General features: G+C 47.4%; 1 protein-coding gene across 1 annotated transcript in view; it reads left to right on the top strand.

Annotated features, from left to right (window-relative positions):
* Positions 1-367: 367 nt before the first annotated feature.
* The window catches only part of NPAS2 (neuronal PAS domain protein 2), a 42,765-nt gene continuing 16,184 nt past the window's right edge, over positions 368-26,948 (top strand). Inside the window, exons 1-9 of the mRNA XM_012807930.2 lie at positions 368-475; positions 12,501-12,619; positions 13,309-13,391; positions 14,413-14,519; positions 16,953-17,100; positions 19,827-19,911; positions 22,443-22,584; positions 23,110-23,219; positions 25,308-25,397. Of these exons, the coding sequence (XP_012663384.1) occupies positions 13,312-13,391; positions 14,413-14,519; positions 16,953-17,100; positions 19,827-19,911; positions 22,443-22,584; positions 23,110-23,219; positions 25,308-25,397 (762 nt within the window). The 5' untranslated portion in view covers positions 368-475; positions 12,501-12,619; positions 13,309-13,311. The remainder of the gene's footprint in view (positions 476-12,500; positions 12,620-13,308; positions 13,392-14,412; positions 14,520-16,952; positions 17,101-19,826; positions 19,912-22,442; positions 22,585-23,109; positions 23,220-25,307; positions 25,398-26,948) is intronic.

The following is a 26,948-nucleotide window of genomic DNA, read 5'->3' as shown; positions in this document are numbered from 1 at the left end:
ACTTCCAAGCAAAGCAAAAAGATTGAATTAAAAGGAGCAGCCCTATACGAGCAGCTTTATTTTAATATACCCTATGAAAACAACCGGAACTAATCAATGCCGACACCACCAACCACAGACATCTGTGAGCAAATTAAGACTAATTGGGTCCAAGTATGCAATGCAACCTATCTATGAACTGTGCAAAGAAAGCCTCGTGCCGCAAAGGTTAGAAAGCAGGTCTGAGAGTCAGCGGTAATGAGAGAGGCGTCCGGGCCGTGTGTGGACTAGATCCCGTGAGAGTTTTCACAGCGCCGCTGCTTGTTGAGAGTCTGTGCAATCCTCACGTTCCCTCTCTCTCCTTCTTTCTTTAACGGCCCAGCTGACAACGATTTAGAGTTTTATTGCCATCTCCTCAGAGGCAGCTTGAACCCAAAGGAATTTCCGACTTATGAATACATAAAATTTGTAGGAAATTTTCGCTCTTACAACAATGGTAAGTTTTAATTGTCGTATGATTGCGACAGAGTCTTTTATGATGCGGACGTGCACGTGGGGGCATAGGGATCCCGGGGGGCGGGGGGGGGAGAATGTGCACTCTTCGTATTTGCATTTGGGTTTTTGGGTTCCCGAGACTCGTCTCTGTGCTCGCTGGTGCTCGCTCCCATTTGAGAAGAACACGCTCCCACACCTGCTACTGCCGCTGCACACAGCCCCATTGAAAGGCATGTTATTCGTTTACTTATTTTCAGGCTGATGAAATAGTCCTTTACTGTGAGAAACAACTTACCAGTTAATAAGGAATAGGCTCAGCCTACACACGCCACTGAACAGCTTCACTGTGACTCGAAGATCCGAAACCTTACTTTCTGCCTTTTTATCCTCTTCTTTACGGTGCTGCTGGGAGCCGATTTTAACAGATTTGGTTCATGGCTCTTCTGCTCACTGTGGGCCTCATGCATGGTAAAAGAGCCATTTTATGATGAGCCAGCAATCTGCATGGCGTGAATTAGCAAGCAGGATAAAAAGGCTTATTTTCGGAAATTATCCAGATATCAGTTTGGCCAAACTCTGGCCATAGAGATATCAAGTCTGAGCCTGACTTAGACATTCATTTTTACTCTTGACCCATGCAAAATGGAAATGTAGCCCCAACAGCAGAAATTGAGGAACAGAGTCCCATTAGGGACTGAGCACAGGAAGGCCTGCGTTCGGTCCGCTCTGCTCCCCAAAAGGCAACACAAAACAAATCACTTCAAAACAGCTAACGTCTCATAAAACAGCGGATGGGAAAAAATAGAAGAAAGTGTTGGCAGGGGATGGGGGAAAGAAGAGGAAAAGAGAAAAATATCAAAAGAAAACCGTAACAGAAAGATGAGCTGCAGCAATGAGGGGGAGCCTCGGGGAAAGCACGATGACAGCTCTAACTTCTGCTGCGTCCCTTACTGTTGTTCAGCTCTGGACCCAGGACGGATCCCTTAGCCTGGGCAGATTGGTCCCAGAGTTTCCTTAGAACCAGCCAAAGCAATGGCACTGAGTTCTAATGCTTAGGCAAAACAGAATTTTCTGTTGAACTCAGATGATCCCTGAGTTTTTGTGTTACTTACATAAATGTACATGCTTGGTTTAAAAGGCACCAACTAGATGCTAAACAGTGTGGTCCTGCCAGAGTGATTTTAAGGCCCAGTGTCCAGGGCTCTTGCCTGGATGGGGGACTCCGTGGCTGACTGGGAGGCCCTTCTGGGAACCCAGCCATCCAGAGTTCAAGGTGTGAATGCATTTGGAAGAGGTGGATGGTCTGCATTCCCAGGTGAGCCCCCAAATCTGTGCAAAGAAAGATGAAGCCAAGGAGCCGGGCCTCCTCCTACTTGTCTAAAAGCCTTGCCCAAACTTCCGGAGATGAACCATGCCGAGAGGTAAAGGTAGCTTCTTGGGTTACTCAAATAAAGAAACTGACCTAAGAGGCATCTTGTCAAAAACACCCAATTATACCAATCCTAGTATGGTGGCTCTTTGGCTGGGACAGCTTTTTAGAATGCCCTAAAAATTGTAGTTCAGGGGATGTGAGAGTGGGGCCCAGGGATGTGCAGTGGGGAAGGACTGTAGGGTTCTGATTCCTCATGCACTTCAAGAAACACCATCCTGACATGATACCAGATGCCGTTCCATAGCACTAATGTGGCACCGCTTCCAGGCAGCCTCACCACTGAGTTAGTATAAACAGTGATTTAAAATTTGCTTAAAATGCATGTGCGGGTTCTTCAAAAACTTAAACATAGAACGACCCTAGGATCCGGCAATTCCACTTCTGGTTATATACTCAAAAGAAGGGAGAGCAGGGCTTGAAGAGCTATTTGTGCACCAGCAGCAACATTACTAAGGTGGAAGCCACGGAGGGATCCATGAGTGGATGAGTGGATGAAGAAGCTGAGATATATGTGTTTATTGGAATAGTATTCAGACTTGCAAAGAAAGGACGTTCCGACACAGGCCACAACGTGGGAGAACTTTGAGGATATTATCCTAAGTGAACTAAAATAGTCACAAAAAGGCAAATATTATATGACTTCACTGACACGAAGTACCTAGAGTAGTCAACTGTGTAGGTGCAGTGAGTAGAATGGTAGTTTCCAGGGACTGGGAGGGGGAAATAGAAAGTGTTTGGTAAGTGCAGGTTTTGCAAGATGAAAGGATGATGGTTGCACAACAACGTGAATGAACTTGACACCATTGGACACCACTTAAAAAGGGTTAAGATGATAAACTTTACATGTTTAACAAGTCCCCTTTATTGTCTTTTACCAGAATTTTCTTTAAATGCACATGTTGTGGTCATAATGGCAGCTGCTGGGATAGCAGCACATTCTAAGTGGCCACACGCACGGAGGGCAAAGGGCAGAAGTACTCTAGCCCCCCAGAGTGCCAAGACTGTAGGAATTATGGGATGCTGCTTTCCCGTGTCCCCATGACAACAATGCACACGCTTAAAGGAACTAAGCTGTGATTGGCTGGTGAGCAGCCGCTGTGTCCTTTGTGAATTTACATTTCCAGGATCCGATTAAGGTGCTGATAAATATCACTCTGAAGTGTCCTGTCATTTCTCACATCTTGGAGGCTTTCAAGGAAACAGGCTTCATCCTGCATACTTGGGTTTTTCTTTTTTTTTAACCCTACAAGGCTTTATTTTCACTTCAAGTTGAGATAGTGTTTGTTTGCCTGAAAGAATGTGTGGAAATTAGGTGTGATTTGTTTTTTGAAACTGTTACTGCCATCAGTGCACAGCATTGAAAGAGGAAAATTTAAAACCAGGACGGCAGTGTATCTCTCCAGAGCCTGTTGTAGAAGCCAAAGTTAGAGGGGCTTTCTTGAGACAAGGGTCTCCCAATGTAACCGTGAAACACACAAACGTATCATTCTAACGTGGATTAAAACAGACAGCAAAAAATCTCAGAGAAACAAATTAATTTCTAAGGTTAAACCCTGTGAAATTGCCAATGTTCAACCACTTTTGACCTACAAGATATATGGTTTATTATAATATAAAAAAAATTCCTACTTGGGAGGTTGAGGCGAGAGAATCGCTTGAGCCCAGGAGTTTGAGGTTGCTGTGAGCCATGATGATAATAGCACAGTACTCCAACTGCAACCAGGACAACAGAGCAAGACTCTGATTAAAAAACAAAAAATCAAATATTCAAATTCGACTTTATAGATTTATTTCTCAGTAAACATTGAACAACCCACTAACAAAAATAGATCACCTTCGGAGTGTTTTCTAAGTCCCAGCCCTGGGCTCCGTCTTTGCTCTGGTCATCTCACTTAATCCTCGCAACAGCCTGATGAGTTAGCCCTGAGGTCATCATTCCATTTTCCAGAGGAGGAAATTGACATGTAAAAGGGTTCTATCTAATGCATGTGTTGGGAAGTGCAGGGTCCACATTCAACTCGGGCCTCCAACTAGGAACCCACACCCTCCACCCTAACCTTGCTGCCTTTCACACATCTATGTCAAAATAAAACAGATAGATACAAGTCACAGGCCCACGTGTGCCTCCTGGCACTCTGTTGGTACATGGTATCTGTCCCTGGGCCATCAGATGCCGTGCACCATGTACCAACTGTCTTGAGGGCACCTGAGAGTCATTTTAATCAAACATGGTAAAACACATAAGCATGGAAATGACAGTCATGCCAAGACAGGTTCATCCACACAGACACCAGGGACAAGAGACACAGCCGGGAGGGTGGGCAGGCTTGGGATTGACAAGTTTGAAAAAGTTCAGGGGAGTCAGGGACACAGGGGCTGCCCCTAGTTACCCGGTGCTGTCTGGGTTGAGTGAGGAAGGGGACTGGAGGAGGAGGTGGCTGGGGCATGTACTCTGATGGGTTGGTTTTCATAGGAAAGGAGAGTGGCTCACTATCTCTAGGAATTGGCTGGGCTTGGGAGGGGCAGCCCCTGCAGAGTCAGCAAGGCCTCGATACCAAAGCATCAAATACAGAAACTAGAAAATGTGACTATTGGACAAGCCACTGCACGCAACTTCCTCAAGTTCCCAGGCATGCTAGGGGTTGAAAAAAATACATAACGTGTAGAAGGAAAATGATGACCACTAACATTGATTATATTATACTAGAATATTTGCTTAGATCTCAAAGAACTAAATAGGAAACCCCACTTAGGTCCATTACTGAGACAAGTGCTGACATTTCTGTTGGGCTATTTAGTTGATGGAACATTGCCTGCTACCTCTGTTAGACACTGTCAGATTTCACAAATAACAGAATAGAAAGGACAGTGACCCACTCACCTGTGGATTCACTCTACCCTCTCCTGGCCCTACCACATAAGTAAATGCTCGATAAAAGTAGGTTAACCTAAACTGAGATTCGGAGATCTTGGCCCAGCACACAGCTGGTTGTGGACAGGGCAGGGTCAGACCACAGACTTTGACTCAGAGAGAAGTAATGCTCTCCCTGGGAGCTAACAGAGCTCTCCTTGACTAATTCCAAAGTACACTCCAAGGTTATAGTGGTGGCGTTCAGGAGGGCTCCAGCCACTTCTTTGGCCTTAAATCCAAAGTGAAGATTAAACACAGGCTGGTACGTGCTGGGTAACCTGGAGAGTGTAACATCCAGTGTCTTGTGAGTTGTCCACACTGAGGGCCTCTGAAGCACCAGTGTGTGGTTAGGGAAGTTCATCTGTGGCCCGTGTTCCCTCCCCCATCTGTGCCCTATCCTCCTCCTGTCCCCTCCCCACCTTGGCTTCCTGGGTACCTGGAGGCCCGTATCTCCCTTCTCTGCCATTCCTACCCAGCCTATTCCTGACACATTCTCCTCCCACTCTAGAGCTCATCTGATCAATTGATTTGGCCTAAGCCTAACAGAGGACCTTGGCCAATATTAAAAATTCACATTGGCAGGGCCTATGCACCCTAAGCAAAGAAAAATGTGTGGACTCCAGGGCATGGAAGGAGGGTGAGACTGAGCTGGAAAGAGTTTGGGTGACTCTTAAATCAAATAGGTGAGGGTCCTCTCTGCTTGCCTCCTCCCACAAATAGCTGCTGGGTTTGGTCAGGCTCTGTAACCAGATTTGTTGGGTTACCCAAACAAATCTGATCTGAGTTCATAAGAATTTGGGGGCCAGGGAGGGCCAAAACCAGCTTTGACCATGAGGGAGAAGAGGTCACACACCGTAGTCAGACATTTCCAGATTTGTGTGGAGATTATGCCCCTCACCTCTGCCCCCCTATTCTCTTTGGCCGTGTAAACACAGCAACCGTCGCTCAAATCCTTGAGCCAAGTGGAATTTTCCCCTGCTTCAGTGTTTGCACATTTTGGTCACTCCTTAGGACTCCATCACTTGCCACAGATGTTCTGGGGGGAGTGGAGGGATGACAGGACTTCACATCTTTAACCTAGATTTTTAATAAATATGAAGAAGTGATGTGTGTCAGGAAATGGAACAAGAAAGTAGTCTTTTCTAGAAGCCTCTTACTTGAGGACAGTTTCTAACCCAGTCTGTGCAGAGTTTCCTGGAGGAATCTGAGTTGGGCTATGGAAGCATATTTCCCGTCCTCTGCCCATGGAAAGCTGACCCTGGCCCTGGCCGCCTGGGAGTAGTAGGGGGCAGTGGTACAAGCACCCCTACTTCCCTCTGTTCTGCACGTCAACCACTTCGAGAATAGAGTGGAAGTGAAGACTTTATTTGGGGCTATGTTTGTCCTACAACAGATATTTTAAAAAAGAAAAAAAAGGGAGATACTTTTGGATAAACCCATCATCTCATCTTTTACTTCTCCAAGTAAATGGAGGAACCCCTGGAGCCTTTCTCAAACCCAGACATCTCTCTTAGTAGGAAGAAAATGCCAGATGATTTTCAAAAGTGCAATGAACAGTCTTTGCTTTAAGGGGTCCTGATATGAAGGTTTCCGGTTCCTGAAAGATAACTTCACGCCCGGAAGAAGGTAATCCTTCATCTGAGCCCCAGCTCCTCCTCCGCACTTGGAGTTAAATGTGCGTCTGAGTGAAATCCAGAAAGCAGTATTTCAAAAGTCGCTGGTGTGGTTCCAAATAGGTCACCCTCAGCAAACATTCCACTCTGGGCTTTCCAGAAACCACACACCAGAGTATAAAAGTTTCCCTGCCCTCATTTCACCTACTCGCCTCTAATCGCACAACCAGATTTGAAATACTGGCAGAAGACGACACTTTTCGGCTTACAGCGTTCAGCTCTGTACCTTCGTGGGATTTCTGTAGGCTGCCTCGTTTTATAGCTCTGGGTTGGTGGGGTTTTTTTCCCCCTGAGCTTAATTAATTGAGATGTCTCAGTGAAGGGAGCCACGCGCATGCACTCCAGACCCCATGGGAATGGAGATGTGCCTTTGGGCAGCTGCAGGAAGGGGTATCTCATTTATCACAGGACCAAAGAGTAGGAAACAGAGCATCCACTCCATCCAACAAGGAAGCATGACGTCCTTCCCCTGCAGAGGGCATTGCTGCCAGATTAGATTGCAGGGGAGTTACGATCACGATATAAAAAAAAGAAAGAAAAGAGATTATTGGACCAATCCAGCAATCCCACTGCTGGGTAAAGGAAAAGAAGTTATTTTATAAAAGAAGACACCTACGGGGTGGCACCTGTGGCTCCAAGGAGTAGGGCGCTGGCCCCATATATGAGAGGTGGCAGGTTCAAACCCGGCCCTGGCCAAAAACTGCAAAAAAAAAGACACTTACGCTGAAATGCTTATCACCACACACTTCACAATGGCAAACATGTGGAATCAACTGAAGTACTTATCAGTGGATGAGTGGATAAAGAAAATGTGTGGAGTACCACTCAGCCATAAAAAGGAATGGAATAATGTCTCCTGCAGCTACTTGGATGGAACTGGAGGCCATCATCCTAAGTGAAGTATCCCAGGAATGGAAAACCAGACACCCCGTGTTCTCACTAACACATGGTGGCTAAACGATGGATACACACAGGCACCAACGGATACAAAGACACTGGAGACCCAGGGGGAGGTAAGGGATTAAAAATTTACTGATGGGGTACAGTGAACACTGTTCTAGTGACAGGCACACCAAAAGCCCAGACTTAAGCATTATTCAAAGTATCCATGTGACAAAAACTTTTGTACCCCCTTAATATTTTGAAATTTAAAATTTTTTTTTTACCCAAGGGCATCATCCTGCACCAACATCTAGGGTTTAGACTTAAATGGAGCACTGTGGAATGGTCATACGTTTATCATCCGTATCTTTCTGCTTCGTTCAGTCTGGGAATGGGGAGAACTTTTGAACAAGTCGCTCCATAATTGTAATAGAAATATGCACGAGGTATCCACTTGGAAGACGGAAATGACAGCTTACGTGTATAGCAAGTTCACTTCTCTGAGCCCACAAATAATTTGGCCTTGTCCACATAAGCCACCTAGTAGATCTCTTCTCAATGCCGTTATGCCCTCTGGCCTTTAAACATATGGATTTGAATTAATGAATGCCTGGGGAAAGAAGAAATATTTGAGCAAAACACATAGTTTCCCTCAAGAGTAATTTTTCGATGCAGCAAGTTGCAACCCCGGCTTTCTCCTGTGGCTCTCACTTTCTCTCCAGCATTGCTCTTTCCTATGCAAAACAGAACTGGAAGAGAGGAAAGAAGCAGCCAACGTTACCCAAGCAAGTTAGGCAGTGCCCCAGGCCAAGACATGGGCAAGGTTATTGTACTGCTACTGCTGCAAGACCCCCATTGCCAGACTGTTCAGAACACACTGGGTCAAGGGCACTGCAGAAGTCTAAAAATAGTGCTCGCGTAGTGGGAGATGATTTCTCAAGGATGCATGGAAAATGATTTTCCCCTCAACATTCCAAAGCCATAGCCTGAATGCCTGCATGTTAAAGAGATTTATCACAATGGAGACTTAGGAACTTTACTCTTCGTGGAGCAAAACCTGGTCATTGATTGTTTCCCGTCTTCCCAGACACGTCTATCAGCTTTGTTTCTCATTTGTTGCAAGAAGTGCTGAGAAAGCTATTTGTCACTTTCCTTGTGGGCTATTAGTGTGTTTTCCTCCAGCCATTGTGACTAATTTATCATAAGCAGGTCATCTCTGATGAGAATACTGAATTGTTCTCATGAGTGGGCGATAATTGAGTGGAAGAGTCTACACACCCCATTTATTTCCTTCCTTTGGCTCTTAAATTGCTGTTCACTGTTGCCATCTCTGCGTCTTCCTTGCACCTTCCAGGGCCCTTTTGAAATGAGTCCTTCACCACCCGAGACCTCACTGCTCCTGCGGTCCTCTCTATCTCCTGATTTGGAAGCTCACCTCTGTCATCAGACAGACTTGGAAGCAAACTGCAGAGGCTTCCAAATGAGACAGACATTAGTCATTCTGAGTTTCCAGAGAACCTTGGGATTCTCTTAGGTTTTGGAAGTCCAAGAACGCCAGCCCAAGGCAAAACTGTCAGGGACTCTGAAATTAGAGACTGTCATGAAAGATTCAGGACTTGATAAGCTGGGGACTGTTGTAATAGAAAGACCATAAAGAGAGTGCCGATGGCGGGCACTGCCACTGCTTCCCATCACAGAGTGATGATGGCTGTGTGCTGACCGGCAGCAGTTTTCCTTGCCCAGGCCTCTTGCTGACCAGTGTTAATGCACCAGGAGGACAGTAAGCTTGCTTTCGTGCCAACGGAACCCAGGACCATGCACCACAGGCACCTCCCACAGCTGGCAGAGTGGACAGGCCCCCAGCAGCACTAGGGCAGGTCACACTGCAGAGTGAAAGCCATCTTGGGATCCCAATACCTGAGCACTACTTAGTGGCAGAGATGAGATGGTGTATTCCCAAACCCTGCCTTAGGCTATGGCATGGGCCCCTGGCTCAGTGGCTCGTGCCTGGAAACCTACCACTCTGGGAGGCTGAGACGGGTGGATTGTTTGAGTTCAAGAATTGGAGACCAGCCTGAGCAAGAGTGAGACCCTGTCTCTCCTAAAAATAGAAAATTAGCTGCGCGTGTTGGCTCATGCCTATAGTCTCAGCTACTCAGGAGGCTAAGGCAGGCAGATCGGGATCACTTGAGCCGAGGAGTTTGAGCTTGCTGTGAGCTAGGCCGACACCACAGCACTCTAGCCTGGGCAACCGAGCAAGACTCTGTCTCCCAAAAAAAAAAAAGGCAGTGGTTTGGATGTGAGATGGAAGGTCATCTCTCAGGAGATTCAGCTAATAAACACATATTGAGCACTGCTGTGTGCAGGACACCTGCTCAAATCAGTAGAGAACAAGACCCAGTTCCTGCTAGGGGGAAAGGCTATCTGTTTAGCTTTTGGCAAGGGTCAGGTCAATTTTGAGATGACTCTGGGGGGAAACCGCAGCAAGGAAAAATCGCCTTTCTCTGATCTAGTGGTCAGAGATCTGAGCAAACTGGGCTGTGCCTACATTTAGTGGCTCATTCTGAGAGGTTCAGGACGCCAGTTGTAATTAGAGATATTCTTTCTATTACTTAAATTGAAACAACTCATTGAATCCTTAATTAATGTCTTGAAACTACCTTGGGATACAAAGTGCCAGAGAAGTTATTTTAAGCTCTAAATATGACTGTGAAGTCCCAGGGAGCAGTTTGCTCCTGCGTTGACTCTAGAATGTGCGAGAAGGCTCGCGCTGTAGTAAAAGTCATTTTAAACGCAACTGGCAAAATGCTTTAAAGTATCTTCTCCACTTGGCTTTCTCCCAGGGTTTTCTCATCGGCCTCTATTAAAACATTCATCCTTGATTTACCATCACCCTTGATCAAGCCCTCAGTCAAGTTTTTTTGGTGGGAAAAGTTTAGTGAAAAGAGAAGTTGCTCCATTCTGGGCCCATCTGTAAAATATGTAGCTTATCAAATGCAGGCTACAAGCAATTATGAAACTTCCCTTTGGGGAGTGCGTTTTCATCTTTAAAGCCTTAGAAGTTATAAAAGAACAGATAAAGCTGCGCTGGAAGGCAGCCAGGCCAACAGTAAGCTCTGCAGAACATCCACTTAATGTCTACAGTCTGAGTCTCTGCTGCCTTCAAGACGTAACAAGGGCAGGTGTTTCCCACCTCACGCTCCTTTCTGTCCGGTCTCCCCCTCGCAGTGAATGAGGAGGAAGGCACTCACTGGCAGAGCACATGAATTTAATCACCAAAAGGATCGTTCAAACAAGGCCCATCAATTAGAGCTAGATTAAAGAGGCTTTCCCTTAAATTCCTGGGAAGTTCTCAGAAGTTTGCTCGGAAGGTCTTGTCTTCAGAAAGAGTCAGGAGAATTTTATTAGGTCATTATCTGGGTGGATAATGTCTGTCTCTCAACTTCAAGCAGAGAAAGTATTTCACATCTGGGAAATTTTTAAATGCCCCTTTTTTTCCTAATTATGCAGCTGTTCACATCTGCAGACCCTTCCCTCATATGGAATTGTTTTTCCTTCCCTTTGATAAGTGTCTTGGCTGACCCTCCAGATTGAGCTGCAATAGTCTAAGCCAACTCATGACAGATGTAAACTCTCCGGAGACCACTATTTTTTATTTTGCCCACTTTATAGTCATGTTTGGAAACATTAGTATTTATGTGAATGAATTCAGAGAATATGTTTGGCAAAATGAATCTATTCATGTTAGTGGAGAGAGGACCACGTGATAGAATCACTTAGAAACCTATAAATATATAAAACAAAAAAAAATGACTGGAAAGCTAAAATCCAAAGAAAATCTTACAGATTTCGTTTTATAATGCATTTGGTTTTCTGATGCTCTATATATTCTTAGTTAAATTGGAAAACATAAGGATGTTTAAGTTCAGAATGTGCAGGAAATAACCGACTATATTTTAAAAAGAAAAAGTAGTGCAGATTATCTGCCAGGGGGATCCTCAACTCTGGCTGCATGTTGCTAATCTGTGGAGTGTCAGAAAGTGCCAATGCCCAGGCTTCACCCCCTGAGATTCTGAGTTAGCTGAGCTGGGTGGGGCCTGGCAGCCATGCCCAAGGTCCCAGGGGATGCCTATGCATAGCCCACTTTGAGAATTCTGTACTTGCTAAGTTGGCTTTTCTCGTATTTAATAAGGTTCTTCTTCCCACTTAGCACACTCTACCTAAAAAATAACTGAATTTTTCTGTGGACTGAAAGGTCAGTCCATTTGCACAGTCATTCTGAAGGCAGGACACACTCTGATGGTGCCACCAGAGGTGTGACCTCAGCGTCATGATACGTGCAAGCTTAGAACAATGCACCCTCTTCTCTGTTAGAACTCTGGACTTGAAGCCCAAATATTTGGGTGGCATCCCTGCTCTGTTATTTCTACTCCTGGTGACCTTGGTTAATTACAAATATTGGGCACATAAGAGGACACGTGAGAACAGATTTTGTCATCTGTGCGATGCTATGGAATGCATGAATTATTATGGACACTATAAACGCTCTAAGGATGACCCTAAGTCCTGGGGCCGTCTCCTCAATGGTCCAGACCCAGCCCCTACATGGGCCTGGACTCTCAAGGGGATCTTCCAGGACAGAAGCCCTTGAATCCCAGATATGCCAAGCCAGGGCCAAGGAAGTGACTGTCAGTGTATGCCAAGGCATTCCCTGGGACCATCCGTATCAGGAACACTGTCTGGTTGTGGAATTCACCCTTAAGACACTGGCTGCAGTGAGCATTCGGACTCAGCACTGGGAAGCAAGCTCTCTTCTCATTTGGCAGCACCATGAGCTGAGGGCTGGAGAGCTAGCGGAAGGTAGCGGCCCACATTACCAGCCTGGACTCAAGTCCCAGCTCTGCCTTGAATAGCTATTTGGCTTTGTGCACATTACTTCACTCTGTGCCTCAGTTTCCTCATCAGTGCAATGGAGATAATAGGAGTGTCTACCTTGTCCGGTTTTTGTAAAAATAAAATGAGTTAAAGCCCTGTCATGGGGTGTGGCTTACAGTAAGTTCCAGATAGGGGTTGGCTACTGTCACCAGACAGGCCTAACCTGTGTGCCCTCTTCTCCCCACCCCCTCAGTGCCTAGCCCCTCTTGTAACGGCTTTGACAACACCCTTTCAAGACCTTGCCGGGTGCCCCTAGGAAAGGAAGTCTGCTTCATAGCCACCGTGCGTCTGGCAACGCCCCAGTTCTTAAAGGCAAGTAACTTTGATAAGAGATAGTTCATTGCGTGGAGCTATTAGGATTCACAATTTGTGATATATAATTAATTGCTTTTATGAGAGAAGATAAAATTGAAATGCAGTTGTCACTGGCTTTGAAACTCTAAAATGTCTGGTGCCTGTGTCTGCGCACGCGCCCTTCCGCCTGCCCAGTTTCCTGCGAGTTATTTTGTTTGACAGCGGCATCAGTTGCTGTTCAGCCGACAGAGATACTGTTTGATGACTCTGTAAATTTTCCTACCTTTCACGCCAACGTGAATGCCACTCAGGGCAGGCATGGGTGAGAACTGGTTGTCTGTATTCTCACGTCTGTGATGGCTTTAACATCGATGGCATGAATGGTGAGTGAAATGAGTAACTCAGATTCAGATGAAAAGCCATTCTCCACATGTTTACCACACTTCTCTATAATGGGAAGGGCTGGCGTGACATTTTGGCTCCTAGGTATTTTTCCCCAGCTTGTGAAATAAATTTAGTATCAGCTAATACCGAAATTAGCTACAGATGATGCGTTTCAGTCCAACACGCCTTGGAGACTTGGCATCTTCGAGAAGTTAAAACAATTTTAACTTCTGTTACCCACCAGGCGTTCCTTCTGAACAAACCCAGGGCGAGCATCTGGCACCCCAAGCAACGTTTTTTTTTTCCCCCCCCTTCTAATACAGGAAATGTGCATAGTTGACGAACCTTTAGAGGAATTCACTTCAAGGCATAGCTTGGAATGGAAATTTTTATTTCTGGATCACAGGTTTGTGAAAAGAAAAATATATTTGGGTTGGGTCCTTCTCAAGTGTTGTGTGCAGGAGCCAGGCTCTCTTTGGGAGAGAAAAGTCAGGCCTGGTCTATTGAAGGAGAAGGATTCTCTGGCATCAGGAAAGTCATCCCTAGTCAAGGAGGAGGCGGTGTCCTTTTGACTGTATTTGCCCCATTTTGTGAATATGTTCAATGTGGGGGTCAGATGCCTTAGCCTGGAGGCATCTTTGGGCTACTGCCTATTTGGGGCCCCGCCCAGTCCCCAGTTAGGCAGGACCAGATGTCCCAGAAACCTCTCATCTTTTTTCTTTCAACACCCCTTCATCCTTTCACCCAATCTTTGTTCTTTTTTCCTTTGTAACATAATTCACAGTTTAAGAACTACAGATCTCCTCCCCCTGCCCTTTAATTTGTATTATACCTTGGTGGGATTTTTTTGGGGGGGAGGAATGGGGGTTTGAGATGGACTCTCACTATGTCACCTGGGCTGGAGTACAGTAGCATATTATAGCTCTCTGCGCCCTCAAACTCCTGAGCTCAAGCAGTGCTCCCCAGTAGCTGGGAATACAGGGTGTGTGTCCACCATGCCTGGCTAATTTTTCTATTTTTAGTAGAGATGGGGGTCTCACTGTTGCTTAGACTGGTCTAGAACACCTGAGCTCAAGCAGTTGTCCCACTGTGCCCTCCCAGAGAGCTAGGATTACAGGCATGAGCCACTATACTCAGTTTATAGCTGTTCTTAATTATTCAGTAATAATAAAGTTTATTATTATTTGGGTTTGGTTATGCCAAGAGAAGGCAGTGTCTTGATGGCAAAAAAAAAAAAAAAAAATGAGCTATTTGGGAAACACAGCCTCCCTGGTTTGACCACTACAGAATTATTTCCCTTCCTTCATTGTTGAAAGGTGAGGCCTCCATGTTGATCATTAAATACACAAACTGTACTCTGCCCATTTAATAGATGCCATGGAAAGGTGTGTCCTTTCTGCTGACAAATTCCCCTGCTCCTTATGCAGAGCCCCTCCAATCATAGGATACCTGCCTTTTGAAGTGCTGGGGACCTCAGGCTACGATTACTACCACATCGATGACCTGGAGCTCCTGGCCAGGTGCCACCAGCACTGTGAGTACCGCTTGCCAAGGTCTGGTGTGCGGACCTTGCACTTGCTCCATGGGGGGCTAGACAGCAGGGCTCTGGGCTCTTTAGCCTCATTCCTCTTTGCGGCGGGGAACTTGGTTTTCTCTGAAGTGATCTGGGGTCATGGTGGCGGCCCTTGTCTGCATTTACCCCCACATTGTGGTTCAACCTAAAATCGTGCCCCAAACCCCAACACCTTCCAGGTATCATCCAGATGGGCACACTGTTTAATCTTAATTAAGAAACTAAGCTCTCATCTCTTTCCACTCTCCTGCCTGTCTGCTCTACTCTTCTCTCTACCCCTCTTTCCCCTCACTCTTCTCTACTCTCCCTCTCTCTCTTCTCTTCCCACTCTCCCCTCTTTTCTCTTTTCCTTAATGCTGCTCCACAGCCTCCCTCCCCCACCAATAAACCTTTTCTTCCAAAAAAAAAAAAAAAAGAAACCAAGATGATGCCAGGAATTTTTTTTTGTTATGCAGTACATTTTAAAGACAAAATGCTAAATTCATGTAATTGTTCAGTAGACGTCTACTGGTCACCAAGGATAGGTCAGATTCTGAGCTGGGCCTGGCAAGTAAAGATGACCATCATCTTCTTGCTGTCCTCCAGGGCAGGGTCTTTTGGGAAAGCCAGAAATAGGTGACTTGGTAGGGTATCTCGGAGCAATGAGGGTGTGTGCACAAGACATTGGGGAGGCCCCTCAAACAATTGATGGGGGATCAAGAAAGGCGCTCTGCCACAGAAGAGGGGAACATGCTGGCCAGCATATAGGGGTTATGATTCAGGGGAATGAGAATTACACATTTATTGTCCAGGTTCCCACTCAGCAAGACAGCCAAGAACTAACCCCTGAAAGCCGTATTTTCTATTCTTTCTTTCTATTTTTTTTTTTTTTTGAGACAGAGTTTCACTATCTCCCTTAGTAGAGTGCCATGGTGAAATAGCTCACAGCAACCTCAAATTTTGGGGGTCAAGCGATTGATTTTCTTTCCTCAGCCTCCCAAGAAGCTGGAACTACAAGCACTCACCACAACTCTCGGATTTTTTTTTTAGAGATAGGGTCTTGCTCTTGCTCAGTCAAGTCTTGAACTCGTGAGCTCAGGCAATCTACCCGCCTCAGTCTCTCAGAGTACTAAGATTACAGGGGTGAACCACTGCACCTGGCCCGAATGCCGTATGTCCAGTGCTGACTTTTACCTTTGAACAGGAACATGTGGCATATTAATAACATTGACACATAGATCTTGATGCATGAATTGACCACTGGCATTGTATTTTAATAGATGCCTTATCTGTACTACCCATTAGAACTTTCTCTTCCATTCTCTTCCTGTTGAAGGAAGAAGAGGCTTGAGTTTCTCTTGTATCAGCTGCTGGAATTTCAGATCCATTTTTAAAACTTGTACACCTTGTTCCTCAAAGTATTGTCCTAGGACTAGCTGCATAGGCACTATGAGGAGTTTGCTGGGCTTGTGGGATCTCGGATTCCCCGCACCCCCATAGTAGAATCAGGTCTGCTGAATCCCAATATCCATTTTAACAACATTACCAAGTGATCCGTGAGCACTTTAAAGTTTGAGAGGCATGGCCGCTTTAAATCTTGGGTTGCTTCTGACTCTTCTAACAGAGAAAAGCCACTTGCGCAGAAGAATTAGATTCAGCATTTAAAAGCTTGAGCAAGATGTTCTTGCTCTCTGGAGCCCACACCCTCCCTCTTCTGGGCTTCTACCCTCTGCATTCTCCAAAGCTTGAGTTTCCTAGTTAGATTTCTCTTAATTGCCTAAACAGGTGTTAAATTCCTAAATCGTCCTTCTTCCTCAGATGTATAGTCTGTCTTTCTGCCCTGCAAAGGCTACCACACCACCATCAGCTTCCATTTTGTTCTAGTTACCCCCAAGAAATCTCCACCAGACATAACCTGAGGAGGCTCCAGGCAGCTCTGGGACCGGGGAGGTCTGGAAGAGGGGCATCTGTGCTAGGCTTTTTGTTTGTGTAGACTGAGTATGAATTGCTGACTGACGGTGCAGAATCTGTCCAGAGTTTGCCCCTGTCAGGTAGCTTTCGGGTCCAGTTCTCCCAGCATACTGTCCTGGGCTCAGCACCTGCAGCCCTAAGGACAGCCACCTGCAGTGGGAAGATAAACACCAAGAAAACCTGGGCCTCTTTTTAACTAAACCTCCATATCTGCCCTTCTATGAAAATCTCTTCATGCAATGAGCTTTGGGGAATATATGTAGATCGCTCTTCTGTCACTTAAGAATTCATTATAGTTTACCTTTGTCCTGACAGTCACTTAAAATAAAGTGCAACCAGAGAACCAAGCCTTGTTAGTACTGTCCTCTTGAAAGCTCGGGTTAGAAAAAAAGGCCATTTTCATATTAACGTTTGTTAGATACAGAATCTATATTCTACCAACAGTGATGCAGTTTGGCAAAGGAAAGTCATGTTGCTACCGGTTCCTGACCAAAGGCCAGCAGTGGATCTGGCTGCAGACTCACTACTACATCACCTACCACCAGTGGAACTCCAAGCCCGAGTTCATCGTGTGCACACACTCAGTGGTCAGGTAGGTGTGGGTGGGGGGTCTGGGGTGCTGAGGCCCTGCTGGCGAGGCAGAGCAGCAGCTTCCTCAGGTGGGCTTGGTTTCTGAGGCTCAAGCCAGGACTGTCCCCTGGCTCAGCCCCTCCCAGGCACATGCAGGCCCTGTTCTCCAGGGCTGAGACTCCCCTCAGGCTTTGGGTCAGGCCCCTTGACAGCCCCCTGGACTCTCTTGGGCTGCCAGGATCCTGCTCAGTAAGTTACCGCTGCACTGACCTACTTCCATGTTCCCCTCCTCTCCGTCCATCCCCCAACCATCCCTTGTTGCTGCTTTGAGAAGAAAATGTAAATTTTGCTTCTAAATAACTCAAACACACACTCCCTTGAAATTTTTTTTTTTTTGACACAAAGAGTCTCACTATGTCGCCCTAGGTAGAGTGCTGTGGTATCACAGCTCATAGCAACCTCAAACTCTTGGGCTTAAGCAGTTCTTTTGCCTCAGTCTCCCAAGTAGCTGGAACTCCAGGCGCCCACCACAATGCCTGGCTATATTTTTGTTGTTGTTGCTGCAGTTGTCATTGGTTAGCAGGCCCGGGCTAGGTTCACACCTGCCAGCCTCAGTGTACGTGGCCAGCGCCCTAACCCTTGAGCTATGGGCACTGAGCTGCTCCCCTGGATTTTTTGTTGTTGTTGTTGCAGTTTGGCCGGGGCCAAGTTTGAACCCTCCGCCCTCCCTATATGGGGCCAGTGCCCTACTCACTGAGCCACAGGTACAGCTACCACCCATTTTTTTTTTTTTTTTTTGCGACAGAGTCTCCCTATGTTACCCTAAGGAGAATGCCATGGTGTTACAGCTCACAGCAACCTCAAACTCCTGGGCTTAAGCAATTCTCTTGCCTCAGCCTCCCAAGTAGCTGGGACTATAGGCGCCCACCACAACACCTGACTATTTTTTGTTGCAGTTGTCATTGTTGTTTAGCTGGCCTGGGCTGGGTTTGAACCCACCAGCCTCAGTGTACATGGCTGGCGCCATAACTCTGTGCTGTAGGTGCCAAGCCAACTCCCCTGATTTTTAATGCTTAAGAAACCTCTGCTAGCAACTGAGCTGTGTTGGGAAAACAACTGGACTACCAGTGAGCCCAGGTCTCCCCTGGTGGCCTCAGGGAGCCTCAGCCCAAGGCAAGTGAGCAGGATCGCAAAGGGGGAGGCAACACAGCCAGTGTCTCTCTCACACACCCAGCCTGTGCAGGGCTGCAGCCCCCCCAAGATAGAGGAGAAAAGTCATTGTCCCTCCCGCAACCAGAAATTTTAAGAACATAAATCAGTTTTAAGCTGGTTTAGAAAAGATCATTTGAGAGAAACAAAGAAAGAAAGGTGAGAGGGACTGCATTTCATGTTTATAATCAGGTGACACTTGATTTTATCACCATGCAAATGTCATGGTGTGTACTTACACTCCCTATGCGTGTGATTGCCACATACCTGCTGTACACAGTATAGGCTGTTGTTCGCAGGCTGCGAGCCTGCACACCGTGTCCCTGTACTCAGTTCATAACTAGGAACACAGAAAGGTACAGCAAAATACAGTGCTGTGATCTGCTGGGACCGCTGCCACGTGGGAAGCACACAGTTGACTGGAGCCTCATTGTTCAGGGCACGGCTGTGTACTCATAGCAGACCAGCGTAGACAGACCCTGCACCCCCACCCCGTACATACTCAGAGTCTTCAAGTCAGTCACGCTTCTTTAGTGTTCGGGAGGGAGGAGAAACACTGGTTTCCTCGGCCAGCAGCCCTCGTCCCATCTCACCGCACTTGACGTTGCCCTGAAGGACTTGACACAGCCAGTGGTCCCTGACTCCATGGCCGTGTTCCTTCATCCATATTCCACCTCTACTTGCCTAATTAATGATTATTCATCCTCCAGAGCTGAGATCAAGCATCCCTTTCTCACTTTCCTCACTGCCACCTGCCCAGCCTCTGCCAGAGGGCCCTTTGCCCCAGGGAAAGCTGGGCATTGTCTATACCTCATTCCTCAAGCTCTGCCCTCCCCTGGCTGTTCCGCTCCATCTCCCATTTCCCAAATCTTAGAAAGAAACTCTTGGAGTAAGGCGGGAGGAAACAGAGTCAATAAATTAGGTGATAAGCCTTGTGGAGGCCCAAGAGCTATGTCCCACCTGAGCCCTCCCCTGGCCTGTCCCTGTACACATGGGGCTCAGGCGTATGGGGTTCCTGCATTGAGTCATTTTACCCATGCTGTTGAAAAAGTAGGTCCACAAAAGCCCATCAGTGCTCTGGGCCTGTCTAGTTCTGGGTTTGTTTGAGAGGAAACTTTCTGAGAAATGTAATTACAACAGAGTTTTGTGTCACTCTTCCATATGCACAGTCCAGACTGAACAGGTTTTAAGAAAGCCTTCTAATTATTTAAAGGCTGAAGCTTAGCCCAGAGATGAAAATGTGTTCTTAAAAGACAATTACAATTGGAGATTTCAGAGGAGTAAAAAGAATAGGGAAGGAGAGGGGAATAAAAACATCCTGGAAATAAAAATATGTCGAATGTAATATTAGAAATCACTCCGAGGGAATTTAGGCGGGGGAACGAAACTCATTCAGACAAGTAAGAGACCAGGCGCCTTCGTCTTGACTGTTCTGGGTGTGGGTGTTATGCAGAGAAACTCGATGTCTCTCAAAGCCTATTCTGGTATTGTCACCTGGAACATCCCTCCTCCACTGTGGTCTCTTCATTCTCTGAGCAGTTATGCGGACGTCCGGATAGAGAGGAGGCAGGAGCTGGCTTTGGAAGACCCACCATCCGAGGCCATCCACTCCTCAGCACTAAAGGTATGAGTCTCTCCCACCCCCACCAGATGCATAAAGGCACAGACTAGCTGGGTAGAACCTTCCACGAGTTGTTAATGAAAATAGCATTGAGAGAAACAAAGCAGCTTCTATGGACCCAGCTCTCATTCTGCTCCCGAGGTGTTCAGAGTGTTTCTGGGGCATCTGCTTATTTGCCCCTTGGTAACATTCCTGTGAGGTGGGCACTGTCATTGTCCTGGTTCTTCAGATGAGGCACACAGAGGAGTTAGCTATGCAGCCAGGAGCACCCAAGGGCTCTGGATGCAAAGCACAGTTTGGCAGCTTTCCAAGCATATGAGAACAACTGCAGTAAGTCTGCTGTGCATTTCCCCCACAGACAAAGAGGCACAGAATAATCTCCTCCCATAGCCTCAGTGCCCGGTGCTGCCCTCGAGACTCGAGCACCCTCTGGGCAGACTGCCCCTCACATGCCCTGCGAGTCACCACTAAGGTGCACTTTCTATTTCTGTACCAGGGTCATGGTTACCAACTGCATTGGAGCCAGCTCTGTGTCAGGGAGCCCGATTATGAAAAGGCATTTCCCCCCTCAAAGCCTGTTACCTCCTTCTGTCCCCACCCTGAGCTCTCTGGCGCCTCCACCTGCCCTTGCTTCTCCCGGTTTGTCAGACAACACAAGCAAGAGCATCGTGTTAGAGGCCATCTTCAAGTAGGCCAGAGCCCTGTTCCTCAAAGGTCACTCTTAAAGCAGACACAGATGTTGGGAGGAGAGAAAGGGAGAAGCCTTTTACTTCAAAGCTAAGAAGCCGCTGACTGGCTGGAAGCTCCTCCGTGATTTTATCTCCTACTAAGAAAGAGAAGATGCTGCAGATAGATCTGTGAAATAAGGATTCATTTCCACCAGTGGAAAGACACATCCTAGTGTCAGATGTGTTCAAACGTGGGGGGCTGCCTCTTAGGATCGATGAAGTTCAAATTCCAGGGTGTCCAGTGACCTAGAATCCAGAGTCTTGGGGCACAGTCTGGCACAGCAGCCATGGTTCAGTGTCGCTCACCCCGAGGACACACTAGGAGGAAGGAGAAATCAGGGAGCCGTGGTGTCTTTGCATGCCCCTCCCCCCACACCGTGCAACATGGTAGTACGTTCTGTGGTGATTCATCACCAGCACTCAGACAGGGCACAGCTGTCATTGTTTATGGAAGTGTTTATTACCCCGCTCTGTCACCTAATGCATCATGTATCATGTCAGAGAGCAGAATTAAGCTGTTACTAGGCAGGTGTTAGACACGCCATACATCACGGCTGAAGAATGGGTATAACGTGTATCATCCATCAGAAATTCATCACGGAGGCTTCTGATCCTTGAGGATCCCTGGAGCCCTGTGGAACATCTTCTCATAAAAACACGCATGTGTATGAACACACAAACACAAGCTGGGGCTCCGGGTTAAGCAGCCCTTTATAGTCAAAGCTCTAAGACGCTGCTGCTCCAGCTTTGTGGTGGCACACCAGTGTGCCTTTTTAGTTTCCGATCTGTCACTGACCGTATTTGTAAAATACAGACTCTGGAGATGTCAGATGGCTATAAAAGTTCCTTAGTGCTTATTCTCACTTCCCAGGCTTGTTTCTCTGCTGACCAGGAATATACATGGATGATCTGCCTCTGCACATCCAGGCACATCTGGTCATTCTGTGCTGCCCAGAAGCCTGTAGGTCATGTGTCAGCCCTACCTGCATTCACGTGGTATCCACCCTCACTGGAGCCCTGACTTAAAAGACAGAACAGCCATGTAGAGTCACACGCACTGGATTTCATACCCAGGATGGTGGGACATAGACCAGTCTGTCAGTACAGCCCAGAGGATAGTGGCAATTTCCACCCTTCTAAGTCTAGGTAGGAGCATAGCTCAGCATAGCATCCACCACGTTTCTTCTTTAGCTCAAAAATTATCCTGTCACCTCTAAGCCACAAAAGGTGAAAAGATGGTTCCTTGGTGGTCTAACTGTCACAGTTGGTTTCTCATTCTTTCTGTATTTGAGAAAGAGACCTCCTGCAAGGCAGGACCAGGTAGGAGCCAGAGGCTGAAAGACAGGAGACCACGGGCCCTTCGCCTGTTCTCCATTTCAGGGGCACCAAGGCTTCCAGAAAGGCCCAGAGGCATCTGCTCCATTGTACATGCTCCTGGTCCAGTGCTGATAGCAGCCTTATTATTAGAACATGACTCATCCCTCTTCTTGGAAAACAAGATGCTGGGTAGTGAGTGACAATGTTAAGGAAAGAGGAAAAGGCAAAGTTCATTATTAAAAATCGAAAGCATCAATATAAAAGGTGAGGAAGGGTCATAGATACTGCTGATGGGCTGCAGGACTCTCAGTGACTTCTAGCTGGCATACATGTGTGTGTACGCCACCCAAGTGTACTTGGAATCGTCCCCACATAGCTATGGTATTTGTCTCAACAGCTTCCAAATTTTTCTACGTATTTAGAACCAAAATCACACCATTTATTCACATCATCTTGACGCTGAAACGGGGGCTTCTGTGTGTGTTTCAGGAAAAGGGCTCAAGCCTGGAACCTCAGCAGCACTTTAACGCACTTGATGTGGGCGCCTCCGGCCTCAACGCCAGCCATTCACCGTCGGCATCCTCAAGAAGTTCCCACAAATCTTCACACACAGCCCTGTCAGAACCCACCTGTGAGTGTGATTCCGCTGGTGGGGAGTGGGTTAGGGAACCCCCACCAGACCAGGGCGTACAGGCGTTATCCCCCGCAGGGTCCCAGGCCTGAGTCGATTCAGGGCAGTCCACGCCTCTGCAGGTGGTTCTCACCCCTCATTTCCTCTTCTGCTAACTTCCCACCTGCCAGTCACCTCCTTACGCTCTGGCATAGCACCAAGCTGAGATATAAAGCAGGTGGCACACAGATCAGATAACTTGGCTACTCGCAGTAACTCTGGAAAGGTGTTTGATCAGGCAGATGGTTGGACCAAGTGGTGAACCACGTGGTGGCGATGAAGGCTGGGGATTGCTCATGGCGTCTTCTCCCTGCGCCCATGCTGGGATTTTGTGGCTCAGATAAACCGCCTCCACCCATGGTGGCCTTCCCTCACCAGAGATTCCCGTGAAGCTCTGTGTCGTGCACGTCACTGTCATCATCCCCTTCTTTGGATGAGAGAGCTGGTAAGTTTAAGTCAGGAAGGTAATTCGTTGCTTTCTTACAGCCACTCCAACCAAGCTGATGGCTGAGGCCAGCACCCCGGCTCTGCCAAGATCGGCCACCCTGCCCCAAGAGTTACCCGTGCCCGGGCTCAGCCAGGCAGCCACGATGCCGGTACGTGTGTGACCCCAAACTTCTCAACAGGGGTACGCTATAGTGTGGCGGTGGCTGCAAAGCACAGGCAACAGGCTGCCTCTTCCCGAGAATCAGTTTTACTTAAAGATTGAGAGTGTGGGGTGGCAGATGGGGGTGGGAAGTTAAGTAATTTAATTGGCAACTAATTTTAAACACTTTTATGACAAAATTAACATGGATGTATATCCATAGAATACAGAATCCAAGTGAATTTTAAGGATAAAAACGCAAACCTGCCATCATGGAGCTGTAGCTTCAGAGCCGCTGGGGGCACCTGGTTAGGATGTCCCTGCTTTGAATCTATTTCCTGCCAGTGAAAATGTTGTAGAAGCTTAATGTCAACACAAACGTATCTGCATGGATCAGGCAGCGTCCCCCACTGTGTGACAGACCCTTCTAGGACATCAGGGAATGGCTGGCTTCTTAGGAAGCACTCAGGCTGTGTGTAAAGTCATTGATGTACAACACTGTGGCCATCTATTGCCATGTCACAAACCACACCTGACTTCAGGGCATAAAGCAACAGTCATTTATCTTGTCCATGGAGTCTGGGTCAGGAATTCAGAAAGGGCACAGTGAGGACAACTCTCCTCTGCTCTGTGGTGTTGGGAGTCTCTTGAGCCTAGGCTAGAAAGCCCACATCTCAGATGGTGTCTACACGTGAATGTCTGACTCCCGGGCGGGGGTTTGGCAGCTGGGCTCAGCTTAGGCCATCCACTGTGGACTTGCATGTTATCTGCAAACCTCGGGCTGCCCAGGTCATGGTGGCTGGATTCCAAGAAGAAATCTGGAGAACCAGACAGGCGCTGTATGGCCTTCTTTGTCCTAGCCTTGGAAGTCACATAGTGTGACTTACCACTGACGTACTCTTGATCAAAGCAATCACAGATCACCCACTGAGAAGGACATAGACCTCCACTTCTAGGTGAGAGAAGTGTCCAAGAATCTTAGGGGCCACATCCAGATGGTTGCCAAAGACCTGCCACCCATCCTCATTGACACTTCTGAGATGGAGCAAATGTGCTACTTCCCCACTGGCTGTCATCATAAAGGTCATGCGCACCCTGCTTGAAAAGCTTGGGTGACATCTTTTATTTTTTCAAATGGCATGTGACTAGGACTACATTCTTTCTCTCCAGGCACCTCTAGGTGGACTTTTAAGTTGTGCCTGCCCTTCTTCCAGAATCCTTCCTAGCCAGTGTGACTTGGTGATGGTGGCTGGGATGGTGTTCCAGAGTTCTTCCATTCACTCCCAGCTGTGCAGGGGACACACTTAGGAAAGCCTGGGCCAGCTTGTGGTTCAGGCCCATACCTGGAAATTCTCACCTAAACCAAGTTCTCCTGTTGTCATTTCCAACCCGTGCTATACTGGGTGACACTTTCCATCAGGGTTGCTTTTTATATTACTTAAGGACTAGGAGAAATTTGGGAAGAACTTCAGAAGAATCCTTTTACTTATCTTGTAAAAAACTTCAACAGCCCTTGACACTGAGGGTTCCACTTCTCCTTTCTCCACATCATCTCCCCGACCACCACCTTACCCTTCTGCCCTGAGTGACCACATGACAAGGATGTGGCTCAGTGTTCTTCCCAGGGGTCTCTCCAGAGCTACCAGGCAGAGGCTGGTGAAATTGCCCCAGTCTGGATGAGTTCACAGACACAGATACACATGGCAGGTCTGTCCACCTGCCTTAGCACTGACCAGAAAAGATAAATGTGTGGGGAGCCGACTCGGAAGTTCATCAGTTTGGGAGAAGGGAAAAGAGTAATGGAATCCACCAAGGCTGGCGTCTAGAGCAGCGTCCCCTACTCGGGCAGGCAGCGGCGGCCTTGTGGAGCACCCAGGGTGGGAAGGAATCATGGACCCTGCATGGTTCAGAGGCCACCTGCCCCAGCCGTGTGTCAGCTCTGAGCACATGCTCTGCAGTGAGTGCAGCAGGAGCAGATGCTGTGCCTGCTAGGAGCCTTCATCCTAGTGCAAAAGGGCCTCCATGAAGCCAGAGAACCCAGCCAACCAGGTGAGTGCATCCTGAAACAGGATTAACCAGGCCCCTTTCTCCTCCCCAGGGCCCCCTGCCTTCCCCGTCATCCTGTGACCTCACACAGCAGCTCCTGCCACAGACCACGCTGCAGAGCCCACCCACTTCCATGGCACAGGTGAGCCTGGGAAGGGGGCATAAGCACTTCCTCGAGGCAGAGGCAAACGGCTGTGTTGTGCTGAGGTCAGGCACATAGGTGCCAGCCAAGGCCCTGTCTTAGGGACAGTTCCTTCGGGTGGATGTGCACGTGGGGCGTGGGAGTCATGTTCATCCTACACCCATCCCCTTCTGCCGGTCTGTGTTCCCCGGATGCATTCTGCACGTTCCTTCCCTATGTCTGCGTTCTGATTCTTTCAACAATCTCTGTGCATCTCTCTGCCACCTTTCCACATTCCTCTTATTTTTCATGACTCCAAATTGGCCGTCATATTTTAGGAAAGACCTCAGTTAGGCCAAATGTCATAGAAGACTCTGACAAGATTTAAAAGCTATGAGTTCAATACCATAAATATCACATTTGGTTAAAAAAAAAAAAAAGGAGCAGGGAGTGGGTTGTGGCTTTGCTGAGGAATTCCTTCCTTGTTTCAACAATATTCAGTGAGTTACTCTTTTGGCCAGTCAGCAAGTGAGGTGTTCAGGAGGTAAAGATGTCACTCAGCCTTGGTGTCAGAGTTAGAGGGAGAGATGGGTATAGGAACAGAGAAAGACACCACCCCTGGCAGGGCAGTTAGAAAACATTCTGCCTAAGGGAGTCCAGCATGGCTTTCTGGAAGAGGTGACACTTGAGTTGGCCCTAGAGGGCTGGGTAGGAGGTTGCCAGATGAAGAGTTAGGGGAACAGCAGGGAAAAGGGGCCCAGGCACGGGCTTTGACAGGAAGTTATGAACACACCTGATAAGCCTAGGGCCTGGAGACAGGCCAGAGGACACAAGAGCCATTCGGTCTTGGTCACAGAGGGCAGCTGAGCTGCTGAGGCCAACACTTTGACTTCAGTTTTCACATAGAGCATTTAGCTCTGCCCCAATCCCCGGCCACGCCTTCTTAGTCCTGGTGCACATCTGTCGGCACTGACAAAATGTACTTCGGAGCATATGCCCTCTTAGCAGGGGTCCCTGATAATTTCCTAGAATAAGAAAGACATACACTAGCACATGCTTCTTGCTAAAGTCGGGCTTGAATAGTGAAAGCTACTCATGCCAAGTCTGCTGATGAAATTGTCTATATTCATCCTCCTTAGGCCAATAAAAATACTGTTTTCTTCAAATTTCCAAGGCATATTTGGCTTGAAATTAGCAAATATCTCATTCCAAAAGTACATGAAATGAAAATTTCTTTATCATCTAGATCTTGCATATAAAGAATGTCTGTTCATAACCGTAACAGTATACTTAAAGCCCTTTGGAAATTCTCATTTTTCTTTAGTAAACTTAATAGTAACTGCTCTTTGGGCAGGCATGGTGGCTCATGCCTATAATCCTGGCACTGTGGGAGGCCAAAGCAGGTGGATTGCCTAAGCTCACAAGTTCAAGACCAGCCTGAGCTAGAGCAAGACCTCATCTCTAAAAATAGCTGGGCATTGTGGCAGGCGCCTGTAGTCCCAGCTACTTGGGAGGCTGAGGCAAGAGAATTGCTTGAGCCCAAGAGTTTTAGGTTGCTGTGAGCTGTGATGC

The sequence above is a fragment of the Otolemur garnettii genome, unplaced genomic scaffold (genome assembly GCF_000181295.1).
Source record: "Otolemur garnettii isolate 467f Iridium unplaced genomic scaffold, OtoGar3 scaffold00079, whole genome shotgun sequence".
Classification (NCBI taxonomy): domain Eukaryota; kingdom Metazoa; phylum Chordata; class Mammalia; order Primates; family Galagidae; genus Otolemur; species Otolemur garnettii.
The sequence above is the reverse complement of the archived record's forward strand: the minus strand, read 5'-3'. Positions and strand labels throughout refer to the sequence as shown.